This window comes from Rattus rattus, chromosome 7, assembly GCF_011064425.1.
Source record: "Rattus rattus isolate New Zealand chromosome 7, Rrattus_CSIRO_v1, whole genome shotgun sequence".
NCBI classification, from domain to species: Eukaryota; Metazoa; Chordata; class Mammalia; order Rodentia; family Muridae; genus Rattus; species Rattus rattus.
Window position 1 is genome coordinate 87,431,901 of NC_046160.1, and position 13,506 is coordinate 87,445,406.

Sequence of the window (13,506 nt, forward strand, 5' to 3'; positions counted from 1 at the left end):
CAGGAGAGACTAGAGGCTGCACTAATGAAGCCAAAAGAGAGTGGGAGCCGGGCCACCAGAAAGGGGTTAGGCATGGCTGTGGACCTGCGAACAGGTCGAAGGTTTTGAGGTAGGGTTTTGCTCTATAAACCAGCTTAATATAGAACTTTCTGTGTAGCCTCAGGCTTTCCTAGAGGTCTTTATATAGCTCAGGTTGGTTCAAATTTACGGTGATTCTACTGCCTCAGCCTCCCAAGTTCTGGGATTTATAGGTGTGGGCACCATTCCTGGCCTTAGTTAAATGTTCTTCATGAAAGAAAATAAAATCTGCCACTAGTGATTCTTTCAAAGGGAGTAAGGGAGGGTGTCATCTTGGCCTTTAATAAAGAAAGGAAAACCTTAAATATGTCTTTGAAAGTGTACATAATAATTGACATTTAGACCTTTTCAGCGATTTTTCAAGTGTTCTGTAAAATCTAAGATTTTGTTTGAAAGAATTTCCAGGAATGTTGCAGGCAAGCAGTTGGCCACATACTGCTGAGCTGGTGGCTCTGCTGCTGGAGAAATACAACTAGCAATGATCAACTTTCTTATGTTCTTTTTGTATGTGCATTCTCCATGTCTGTAGACTATAAATACATAGGGAAACATACATGTATGTGCCCATATAAGCAAAACTAGTGGTTGGTTAGAAGTGAGGTATGGAGAAGAGCGAACTGAAGCTTTTCTCTGTGCTTTATGTTGTTTAACATCAAGGGCATTCATTTCGCAGGTAAAATCAGAAAGAGAAAGGTTGGGAATATAGTTCAGAGTATGTGCTTAACATGCACGTTTCAGTCTGTAGTCCCCAAATAAATATGTAAATAAGCAAATAGGTAAAACAAAATGAAACAAAACATTATGTGGCAATTCTAAAGTGTAGCTTGTTGGAGCTAGAAAGATAGCCCAGTGGTCACGAGCATGCAGTGGACCTGGGTTCAGTTTCCGGGACCCACACGGTGGCTCACAACTGTCCATGACTCCCTTTCCAGGAGATGTAACACCTTATTCAGACCTCCATGAGAACCAGGCATGCATGTGGTGCACATACATACAGCAGGCAAAACATGAAGAAATACATTTGGGAAAAAGTTTGTTTTTCTACCCCTTTCTGAAGAGAGAGAGAGAGAGAGAGAGAGAGAGAGAGAGAGAGAGAGAGCGAGCAATACTGTTTCATTATTTTGACTTTAAAGCAGAGTTTTAAAAACTAAAACAACTGACAATTTTATTTTCACATTTTATAATGCAAGTGACAACTTCACTTTTTTTTTTATCCTTCTTCCCTCTTTCACAACTATTGTCTTGCTAGGAAGGGGGACTTTTTTTTTTTTTTTTTTTAAATCATGAAGCTAAAACACACTCAGGCTCAAGCACTGAGATCTGAGGAAACAGAACAAGTAATACCAAACTAATAAGGAACCCATCTGCTCTATATCTGTCTAGCTGGGTCATGCCAGTCCCGGTGGGCACTGTCATAATGCTAATGGGAGGTCTCATAATTGGAGATGTGGGGATCATGGATATGTGGTTGGCCCTATTCCAGCAGCCAGTCCCTTGGGCATCCTCCGAGGAGGAGGAGGGTCTATTGTTGGCATCATGGGAGGGTCTGTCAGTGGGGTGTAGTACCATACCAGGGTAAGAAGGACAGAGACTGTGGGGAAGCAGGGTCATGATCCCTGCAGGAGGAGTAGAGAAGGAGCTGGAGGTATCTTTAGTTGTTGAAATGTCGCTGCTGTTTTGTCAATCAGGCCCTTGGCCGCTCTTTCATCTCGTCTTGGTAGTAGTCTTTCACGTTTTCTTGGTTTCCTACCACTGTAGTAATGTGTCTTTCTCATAGAGAATCATGGGTAAGGTATGTATTTGTGGTGACTTGAATAAGAATGTCTCCCATAGGCTCATAGATGCAAATGCTTGGTCACCAGAAAGTGGCCCTGTTTGAAAGGATTGGAAGGTGTGGCCTTGTTGGAGGAAGTGAGGTTTCAAAAGCCCAAGCCAAGCCTAGCATCTCTCTCCAGGCCAGCAGATAAGTATATAGCTCTCAGCTATTTTTTCTAACACCATTTCTGCTTGTGTGCCATCATGAAGATAATGGACTAAACCTCTGAAATTATGATCAAGCCCACAATGAAATCCTTCCTTTTATATGACTTGACTTGGTTAAAGTGTCTCTTCAAATAGAATGCTGACTAAGATGGTATTACAGTAAGTCACGTCAAAACTTGAGCATGTTGCTCTGCATGGGAAGTGATTAAAGCGGAATTTTAAAAAGTGGAAATGTGCAAATAATGAACAAATAATATATGTTTAATATATAAAACACTAAGGAATATTATTTATTTTGTTTGTGTGTTTATATATATATATATATGTATATGTTTAGTATGGTATATGTATGTGTTTTGTATGCACATGGGTGTGTGGCTGTATGTACCACTATGCTTGCTTGGGGATGAGAGGATGATAGTGGGTGTCCTGTTCTGTCACTCTCTGCTCAATTCCTTTGAGTTGGTATCTCACCGACCCTGGAGCTAGGTAGTAGCTAGCAAGCCTCTCCAGTCCTCACCTCTGTTCTCCACAGCACGAGGGTTAGAGATGCCTATGTGCTGATGCCCAACTTTTTTTTTTTTTTTTTTTAATTTTTTTTTTTTTTTTTTTTTTAATTTTAATTTTTTTTTTTCATTTCGAATGTTATTCCCTTTCCCTTTTTCCGGGCAAACATCCCCCTAATCCCTCCCCCTCCCCTTCTTTATGGGTGTTCCCCCCCCCACCCCCCCCCCCTTTCCGCCCTCCCCACAACAATCTAGTTCACTGGGGGTTCAGTCTTAGCAGGACCCAGGGCTTCCCCTTCCACTGGTGCTCTTACTAGGATATTCATTGCTACCTATGAGGTCAGAGTCCAGGGTCCGTCCATGTATAGTCTTTAGGTAGTGGCTTAGTCCCTGGAAGCTCTGGTTGCTTGGCATTGTTGTTCATATGGGGTCTCGAGCCCCTTCACGCTCTTCCAGTTCTTTCTCTGATTCCTTCAATGAGGGTCCTGTTCTCAGTTCAGTGGTTTGCTGCTGGCATACGCCTCTGTGTTTGCTGTATTCTGGCTGTGTCTCTCAGGAGAGGTCTACATCCGGCTCCTGTCGGCCTGCCCTTCTTTGCTTCATCCATCTTGTCTAATTGGGTGGCTGTATATGCATGGGCCACATGTGGGGCAGATGCCCAACTTTTTACTTGGATCTGAACTCAGGTCCTCATGTTTGTATAAAATAAGCGTGCCTACCCATTGATCTATCTTTTCAGCCCTAAATATGAATATTTTAGAAATATTAAGATATTTAACATCTATTCTGAATAACCGAATTATTAATTGAATCTAGTCTCTAATGCCTGGAAATAAGGAATTTTTGAGGCTTTGTACTTTTTAATATTTCATATGATTCTTTCCTTATAAACTATAATTGGTTAAAAAATGTTCATTTTCAACTTCTGTAGTCGAGGTCTCTTCTAACCTCAAGATGTAGTAGAAATTAAATATTCCCTTTACCTCCAAGTTCAGAGTGGTTTTTCTTAAGGTTTCGTTGATCTTGGGAGTGACTGCTATGCTCTGTGAAATTTTTTGTCATTAAGATTTTAAAATTTACAGTGATTTAGAGTCTATATATATATTTTTGTGTGTGTGAGAGAGAGGTTGGGAAACAGAGAGGGGGGAGAGGGGGAGGAAGGGAGGGAGGGGCAGGCCAATGTTGGATGTTTTCCTCAGTTGCCCTCCACCTTATGTTTTGAGATGAGGTCTCTCAGTGAATCTGGGCTCATATGTTATCCAGGTACTTTTACTAGGTAGTGTCAGAGCATCCTTCTGTCTCTGTTTCCTCAGTAATGGGATTACAGTATTGCGCCACCACACCTAGCTTCTCTGTGGCTGCTGGAAGCCCAAACTCATGTCTTCATACAAACACTTTCCTGACTGAGCTATCGCGTCAGCCCCATTTTGGCATTTTGAGTTGGGGATGCTTGGAGCATTTTGGAAGTGCCATGATAGTGCATAGGGAAGCCTTGTCATTCCTCATCTCTTCTGTGTTCCTTTCTTTTTAGTACTTCATTTAATTTATTTACTCTTTATAGTTCTATAATCGATATCGTCTCGGTTATCTATGTCTAAAAAGTAATTGCCAAATAAAAATGGTATTCCAAAGTTTTGTTTTCTATGAAATTGTAAGTATCAATGAAAATTTCATCCCCAATCCTCAATCCTACCTTGAAGGGCAGACGTGTAGATTTGAATACTACCTTAAATATTATGTTTTCTTTCCTTCTTTACTTCCTTTTGAGAATTTCATTCAGGAATACCATGTTTACAGCATTTCCTTCCCTTTGTCTCCCTACTCTAGTTCTTTCTGTCCCAATTCCTTTCACATTCATGACCCCTTCTTGTTTAACTATTATTATTACTACTATTACTACTATTGCTACATTGTGTTCTTTCTTTATAGGTGTGAGAGTTGTGTGGACTTACTGTTTGTAAGAGGAGCTGGAAACTGTCCGGAGTGTGGTACTCCACTGAGAAAGAGCAACTTCAGGGTACAGCTCTTTGAAGATCCCACTGTTGACAAGGAGGTTGAAATTCGGAAAAAAGTACTAAAGATGTAAGTGTTCTTGTCATGGGTTTGGCTAGCAAAGAAAACAAAAACAGTTATTTCAATAGTCGTTGTTATTATTTGCTTATGTAATTTTGAATAAACTGGCAAGTAACAAAGTAGTTATAAAATCATCTATATACTTGTTTTACAAAATCGTTGAGTTTATAGAGAACTGTGTAATATCTAACCTTTGTTAAAGGAAAGCCTTCTTGATGTCTTCACAGTTTATTTATTTGCTATTTATTACTTGTCAAATAAATATCTGTTTTATGTATTAGCAGTAATTAAGATATGTATAAAATAGCTGTAAACCTTCCCATGGCTTACTAATAAAGTAGCATAGGCTATCAAAGAGACAAATTAAAGCAGCAAACAAAACAAATTTATTATAAAGACTAAAGAGGTGACATTTAAGTGTCAGTTTGAAGCTTATTTCAACACTTAAATATTAGCTATACTTTTTTTGGCATGCATGTGGGTATATTTTTATGATTTGTTAGTAGTTTTGAGTTTCATTTTATTTGCCCTTTTGTTATAAGGTACTTTATTATTTTAAAATTAATACCATTTCTTAAGGTTTTGTTTTGGTTTTGGTGTTGAGGATTGAACCCAATGCCTTGAGTACTCTAAGCTCTGCCTCTGAGCCGCGTGTCTAGCCCGTACCTTACTTCTTAATCTTTAGAAATGGTTTACTTTGTTTTTAAATTATCTGTATTGTAAGTGTGTATCTGTGTGTGGACTTACACATATGAATGCTGGTGCTCTGGGAGCCAGAGGTGTTGGTGTTAGATCCACCAGGAGCTGTGTAACAGGCAGTTGTAATGTACCAGATGGGGTGTTGGGAACTGAACTCTGGTCTTCTGCAAGAGTAGGACAGTTTCTTTTTTCTTTCCTTTTTTTCATGTCATTAGTTCATTTATAGTCTTATCTAGAATGAGAGTTCAAGAGTTGAAGCCACTTTTCAGAGATCACACCTCTTAAATATTTTTCATTATCTGTTAAAATAAAGGATGAGTTAGGCATCCTTGCTTCCCAGTTTCTTGGTGCCATATTGTAAAGAACGGTGCGGCAAATCTAGATCCAACACGCAGTCCTAGCCAATTCCTCCTGGAGCCCTCCTCATAGTGTCTGGGATGGAGCATGGAGGCGATGGGCCTCTGATGCCTACCCAACGTGGGGCGAAGAGAAAGAAGGCAGAAGAAATGGCCACAGCACTCAAGCTTCCTTTTTTTATGACCTTGTTATCCCAAGTGTAATACAGACTCTTAGCCACTGAGCACCTCTCCATCCCCTCTCAGTTCTTATTTTTGGGGGTCTATATTTTACTAATGGTTTAGTAATATCTTGCTAGTTATGGTAGATTTGTAATACTTTTATCAGTGACCAGCTGATCTTCTTTTCACTTGTATTACTTCAAAGAGCCATCTTTTACATTCTGATCTTTCATCTTTAACTTTTTCAGTTTTGTCATTATTCACAGGTACATTACATTTACTTATTTTTGTGACCTCCACCCCGCCCCCCAAATGTTGATGTTGTAGCGTTTTTTTCTCTGTGTAATCCTTGCTGTCTTGGAATTCACTCTGTAGACCAGGCTGGCCTTGAACTCACTAATCTGCCTGCCTCTCCCTTCCGGGCCTGGGATTAAAGATGTGAGCCACCACTTGCTGGCAGACCTAACATTTTTTAGATCATATTGTCATGAAAAAAATGAGAGTCCTTCTTTCAACTGAGCTTCAGTTTTCTGGGATTAATGGCTCTATAATAAATAAGTAATATAATTTACAGTGATATGTCTTACTTAAGTTGTTTTCTAAATCCCTGAAGTATGTCATTACATCTTTTTACCTTGGTCTTTTAAGAATTGTGCATGTGATACCGTTCTCTCCTGATTCTGCATTACTCTCTAGTCATAAGAATTTGAAGAATAGTGTTTTTGAGCACATGCATAGCTCAGTGGTAGAACACATGCCTTTTGTGAACAGAAATCCACCTTCCACGCCCTCCAAAAGAACCAGAAAAACAAAACAAAACAAAACCAGCAACCCCCCACCCTCCAAACCCAGCTTTCATTCTTGGTTTAGTTTTAAACCTGGCATCAAGAATACAGTGTTTTACATAATAAGCAGTCTTTTTCTATACGTCATTCTTGAATTGGGTAGGGTTGTGCAAGCTGGTTATATAAAATGGTCTACAATGACTTGTAATACTTTGATATTTTTCTTCTCTGTAGATACAATAAAAGGGAAGAAGATTTTCCTAGTTTAAGAGAGTATAATGATTTTCTGGAAGAAGTGGAGGAAATCGGTATGTTTTAATTTGATATGCTAGCCTTGAGAGATCTTGTGCTGTTCTCTTTTAGATGCCTAGACAATGTCTCACACAAAAGGCTTCTGATGGATTTTGATGTAGTAGTGGTTGCCAATGTTCACAGGTTACTTTTTTTTGCAGTCGAGTTACATTTGCCAAATTTAAATCATACTAAAGGGCATTCTTGAGTAATTTTATCTTGGAGAAATTATTAGTAGAGGTAGCATTCTTTAGCTAAGACAGAGGGTGTATGGGCACTTACCAGCTCTACCCAAGCATATAAGCAAGGAAGTGCTTTGATCGACTTTGTAGGTGTTCTTTCTCCTCTGTCTGTGATAAGGAGATAAAAACGTTCACTGTCATTTATGCTGTCGTGTAACAGTAGGTTGGGAAGACTTAGAAGCATTTGACTGTTGAGCATTTGACTAGTCAGGGTTTTCAAGGCAGAAGTTAGAATGGTCTTAGCGTTTCTTTTCAGTGTGGTGAGTCATAAGGTGTTTGCCTCATAAAAGTGTATTGTTTCTGTCTGCTTCCCCTCTGTCAGTGATGGGCTAGGAATGGACGTTTATTTCTTTTTTGCTAAAGAGAGTTTCAGAACTGCTCAAAGGTGTGAAGTTGTGAAATACTGATTAAAAATTATGCTTTTTAATGTGTGATAATTAGACTTGGTGAGATGACTCAGCAGGTAAGGGTGCTTGCCACTAAGCATGAAGACTTGAGGCCTATCTCTGCCCCCCACCCCCCCAAAGTGGAAGGAGAGCATCAACTCTCTAAGTTGTCCTCTGGCCACCACATATGTGCACTAAATAAATAAATGTAAAGCACACATTAAGTAAGTAAAAATAAAACAGAAAGTTGCTGTATTTATTACAGAGTACAGGTTTAGAAATGATAAAAGGGAATAAATAGCCTGTGAAAATTAGACTGAAACTGTGAGCGTCAAACAGTCATTTTTTTATTTTCCCAATTTAAACTTTATTATTAAAATATAATAAAAGGAATCATTAGAAAGTATTATATATAAAAAATTAGAAATTCAAATTCTTTAGAATTAATATTAAATTTTTTAAAAATTTCCTTTTAAAGTCTGAGTTATTTATTATGTCTCAGTGGGAGCATGTACAGAACACAATAGGGACATGTGCAGAAAGTAATTTAAGTATTTTTCTGATCTATTTCAGTATCTTAGAACTGGTGCTTTTTCATTCTAATGTACTCATTTGTGCTTTATGTATACTAGCAGCCATGAGAACCTGAGGATTGTACTAAGAAGATGGTAGAATTGTGAATGCCAATGTGTTTAGAAGTAGGCACGAGTATTAAAGGACAGAGTAAGCTTGGGAAGTATGACTATACAACATGTAGTATTTTCTTTTCTTTGAGAGGGAGACCCACTGTTTAACGTATATCATGTTGGCTTTGAGCTTGCAAAGAATCTTCTTGCCTCTGCTTCCCAGAGTCTGAGATTATAGGCATGTACCATCATACCTGGCCTATAATATTTTTCTCTCTTTCTATGTATATGTATGTTGGTATGTATACCCATGCATATGTGCATGGAGGCCAGAGGAAAGTGATGGGTATCTTTCTCTGTTATTCTCTACTTCTTAAGACAGCTGAATGTGGAGCTCACCTATTGGCTAGACTGGTTGGTGAGCAAATCCCTGGAATTTCCTGTCTCTGCATCTCAGTGCTGAGGTTACAGGTATATGCTTCTGTGCCTTGGTTTTTATGTGGGTGCTGGGGATCCAAACTTTGGTTCTTATGTATGTATAGCAAGCAGTTAACCAATGAGCCACCATCTTACTCTGTATCACCAGATACAGAAACCATCAGTGCATTTGATTTGAAAATGATTATGCTTTTATATATATTTTTATGAGAGTGTGTCTTTAAAGTGCGCAGAAACTCTGAACCATTGTCTAGTTAGTTGTCTCATTGGAGCTTCTTACATTTCCCTGTCCTTCCATAGACTGTGCTGACTCATGCCGCAGCATAATGATGCATGGTAAATGCTCTCCATTAAAAGCTGTCTTCAAGTGAGTCTCTATTCTGCTCTCCAGCTCAGTTATACACCATAAATTATTTGCATCAGTGATCAAGCTTTCTCAGGCCAATTGTGCTTATTATATTATGCAATTTATTCCAGAATTATGTAACTATGCTTTTGTTTCCCTTTAAAAATTAGAAATAGCACTTTAGGTAGTAGTTATGATTTATATAAGAAGCCGAACTTCAAATAAAGATGAGACTTTATTCAGTTAGAGAATGACTGCTTGTCCTAGGTTTCTTTTCTATTGTTGAGATGACACTCGATGACCAAGGCAACTTATGGAAGACAGAGTTGAATTGGGCTTATATCTTGATTTACACTCAGGAGACAGAGCACACTGGAAATGATTTGAGTCTTTTGAAACCTCAAAGGTAGTGACATAGCTCCTCTAACAAGGTCATAATCCTTCCTCATCTTTTCCAAACAGTTCCACCAACTGGGGACCAAGTATTCAAACATATGAGCCTATGGGGGCCATTCTTAGCTCAAACCACCACACTGGTTTAGTTAGGGTTCCCTAAAGGAACAGAATCAGTGGAATGAAAATTATATTAATTCATTTTGTGCGTGTATGCGTGCGTGCGTGGTATATGCTATAAAAATTTAGTTTTCACTGAAATAGTGACAGTAGCTGTCTCACATCTGAGAGGCTGCAGCACTTGTAGTTTCTTGGTCCTTGAGTTTGGACTGTCTTCCACAGTCAGGGTCCCACCATGCCTGTCTCACACAGGAGAAGCTGACAGCTCAGGAGTTGCTCAGTCTATGGGGCGATGTGCCTCAATTGTCCCCATCTGCTGTGAAGACAGAGAGAGTTGGTGGATCCCCCATTCCTCAGTCAATGATAGAAACCTGGAGAAGCTGGTTCTGATAGCAACAAAGGAACTACCATCACCAGCAGCATCAGGGTAAATTCATGTGGTAGCAAGAGGGAGGCCAAGCAAGCAAAAAGTAAGCCAGCTTCCTCTTTGGGCTGCTCCTGGAAGGTGCATTTGGTGTGGCCTTTCCACTTCCAATTAGGTAATCAGTACAACTTCTCAGGCGAAGCTCCATGCTCAAATGTTTCTATGGTGGCAAACTTACATTAAAATCAACTGTCTCAAGTGCATATTTATAGTATGTGTTGTTCAATTAAAATATTCTTGAGGGAGGAGGTGAGGAGGAAAGCAGGGGGCAGAGAGGAGAAAAGGAGAGGAAGAGGAGAGGACTCTTCACATTACAGGGCTTCACCAGAGCAAAGGAGATACAAAATAAAGACAGTCCACAGAAGAGGAGGAGCCATTTGCAGACCATAACACTACCATTAACGACTTTAGCAATTCCTTTTCTACTGCTGTGATAAAATTCCATGACCTAGGTAACTTTGACAAGAAAGAGTTTACTTTGGCTCACCGTCCTGGAGGGATAAGAGTCCATCGTCGTCATGGTAGGGAAGCATGACAGTAAGCAGTAGACATGGTGACTCAAACCACAAGCGTGAATTAGAGAGTGCATGTGTAGGGAATGGCAAGAGTGTCTTTAAGCCCTCCCAAACAGCACTACCATCTGGGACCATGCATGTCTGAGGCTATGGGGACATGTCATTCAAACCATCACTTCTCTGAAATTTATACAAACCTTTAATAACTCTATGGCAAGAATGCAAATAACCTTATTAACAAGTAGACATCTCTAGAAAACTACAGATAGCTAATAGTTATCTGCAATGACCCTCAGCATCACTAATTATCAGGGAAATGCAAATTAAAATCGCAATTAGATACCACCTGTTAATTGGTCCCAGTACAAAAAAGAGCATGCAATGTGATTGGTTTGCTAATCAGATTGCTGCAGTAATTCCGTATGTTTACATATACCAACTATCACATTGCATCCTGTACATATATCCAGTTATTGCTTGTTAAAAAGGCTGGAGAGGTAGTTCAGTGGTTGAGAGCGGGGCTGCTCTTCAGAGCATCCAGGTTTGATTCCCAGCACTCAGGTGGCATCACACAACTGTTTGTAACTCTGATCCCAGGACACCTTAAGCCTTCTTTTTGCCTCCAAGGCCACCGGGCAGGCATGTTGCACAGATATGCACTGATATGCATGTAGGCAAAACACCCATATCTTTTGTTTTTTTGTTTTTGTTTTGTTTTGTTTTTGAGACAGAGTTTCTCAGTGTATCCTTAGCTGTCCCAGAAATAGCTCTGTAGCCCAAGCTGGCCTTGAATTCACAGAGATCTGCCTGTCTAAGCCTCTTGAGTGCTGGAATTAAAGGTGTGTGCCACCACTGTCTGACTAAAACACCCATACTTATTAAATTTTCAGGAGTATATATGAAATAAGAAACTGTAAACTTGGTTGTCAGTAAGATTTAGTCGGTGGCTCATAGAGAGTCAGTGAAGTTTTTAAAAGATGGTTTCAGTAGTATGGATAAGAAGTAGGGAACTCAGAGTAAAGAGTAGTGGTGGCATAGTAAAGGACATTTTAGAGAATATTCACTCACTGATTTGACATTGGGGGTTAGAAAGAATAGACAGATGACTTGGAATATGACCTTGAACACTTCCGTTCAGTGGTGTTAATCAAGATAATGCAAGTTGGAGGGCTGGGAGAGCTGGCAAAGTGCCTTCTCTGCAAGCTTGAGGACCTGAGTTCAACTCCCGCGACCCAGGTGAGACGATCAGTTGTGCTGGCTGGTGTTTGTAATCCCAGCACTAAGGAGGCAGAAACAGCAGATCCATGGGGCTTGAGGCCTGCCAGCCTAATCCACGCCACACATTCTGTCTCAAACAAGGTAGATGCCAGGTAGTGATGGTGCACACCTTTGCACTCAGCACTCAGGAGGCAGAGACAGACGAATCTCCACCAGTTCAAGGCCAGCCTGGTCTACAGAACAAGTTCCAGGACAGCTGGAGCTACACAAAGAAACTGTGTCTTTGGGGAGAAAAAAAAATTATAAGGTTGATATCCTCCATTAAATAAATGATACCTGGCATTGGGGATTTGGCTCAGTGGTAGAGCGCTTGCCCTGGATTCTGTTCTCAGCTCTGGAAAAAAAAAGACAAAAATAACAGAAAATGATACCTAAACTCATCCCTTTTCCCTCAGATGCATACACACATATGTATACCTGTACTCACTACACAACCCTTTCCCAACAAAAGGCAATGCAAGTTGTAGAATTATTATTATTTTTTAGTTGGTTTGTTTTGTCACACGGGGAGTCTGCAGAAATAAGGGATGGAATAAAGATGTTAGTTTAGTTCTACCACTTAGTTCAGTGGCGTTGTTCTGATTGTTATTGTAGGAATAAAACTGTTTCAGAATCTTGTTTCTGTAGCTGTCTACTTTTGCTTTCAAAGATACTTTGATGCCTGTATTGACTTTCTCTATTACTCAAAGAACAAAATGTTAGTTTAGTAGACACTTACTGATGACCAGAGTGAGCTTCATACACACCATAATTTTCAAAATTCTGAGACAGGCACTTTTAGTCCTCTTGTATATACAGAACAAGCACAGAGAATTCAAGTATTATGCACAAGTTCACATTGCTAGTAAATAGTTTGCCTAGCAGACTTTTCTCGCTCACAGTGCTTTGAAAATACATGATAGGTCTAATGAGTAGTTAGTGGTCGATGTCTGGAATATGGGGTACTGAAGAATAGTCAGAGATAAGAGTGGATAAGACTTTGGTGTGGTGTGGTAGTAAATGCATGCAAATTCTAATACCCAAAAGACTGAAGCAAGATGGTCATGAGTTATAGACCAGCCTGGGCTGCAAAGGAAACCCTGTCATAAAACAAACAAACAAGCAAATCAAAAAGACCTCACATCATCTACTAGCCCATCGCCAATAAGGAAGTTGTCTGGAGCTGTTTTTGAAAGGTGTGAAGAGCTGTCTGACTTTGGTGGTGTGGTAGAAGGGTAGGTGCTTACACATAGACCAGAGGTTTAGAGACAGGAGGTTAGCTCAGGCCAGGGTTTGAGGAGGCAGAAGATGGGGATGAAGATATATTGTTAAATCAAGATCATTATGAATCCTTATGATCATTATGAATTCCTTGAATAGCATACATATAAAAATTAAACGCAATTTTGAATGATGGTATCAGAAACTTACAACAGAAGGTACATGTGAAGATGAGCCTTTCTGTGGCATTGACATCAGGCCCTTCTCTGTGAGCAGCAGGACAATAGGCACATAGAACTTTCTGTGCTCCTCGCCCCAGGGGCCATCTCAAACATTTGTTTTTTGCTTCATAATAATCAGATTATTCTTTGAGTGCAGAAAAGACTTACTTTTAAAGGATAAGAAAGCCCAAAGGGCTTTAATTGTAAATTCTGAATGTCAAAAGACTTTAAAATTGTACTTAAATAACGTTAAATCTTCCAGAAAATATAATAAGTTTTTTGTTTGCATTTAATTCTTGATTAGAGTCAGGTCAACATCTGAGCTACAGCAGCAAACAGAGGGTCAAATGATTGTTACACAGAGAGTTAGTTGCTGTTCCTTCT

General features: G+C 39.6%; 1 protein-coding gene across 1 annotated transcript in view; it reads left to right on the plus strand.

The window, feature by feature from the left end:
* Mnat1 (MNAT1 component of CDK activating kinase) overlaps positions 1-13,506 on the plus strand; it is a 142,627-nt gene that overhangs the window by 43,844 nt on the left and 85,277 nt on the right. The window contains exons 2-3 of the mRNA XM_032907934.1: positions 4,497-4,649; positions 6,877-6,950. Coding sequence (XP_032763825.1) covers positions 4,497-4,649; positions 6,877-6,950 — 227 coding nt within the window. The remainder of the gene's footprint in view (positions 1-4,496; positions 4,650-6,876; positions 6,951-13,506) is intronic.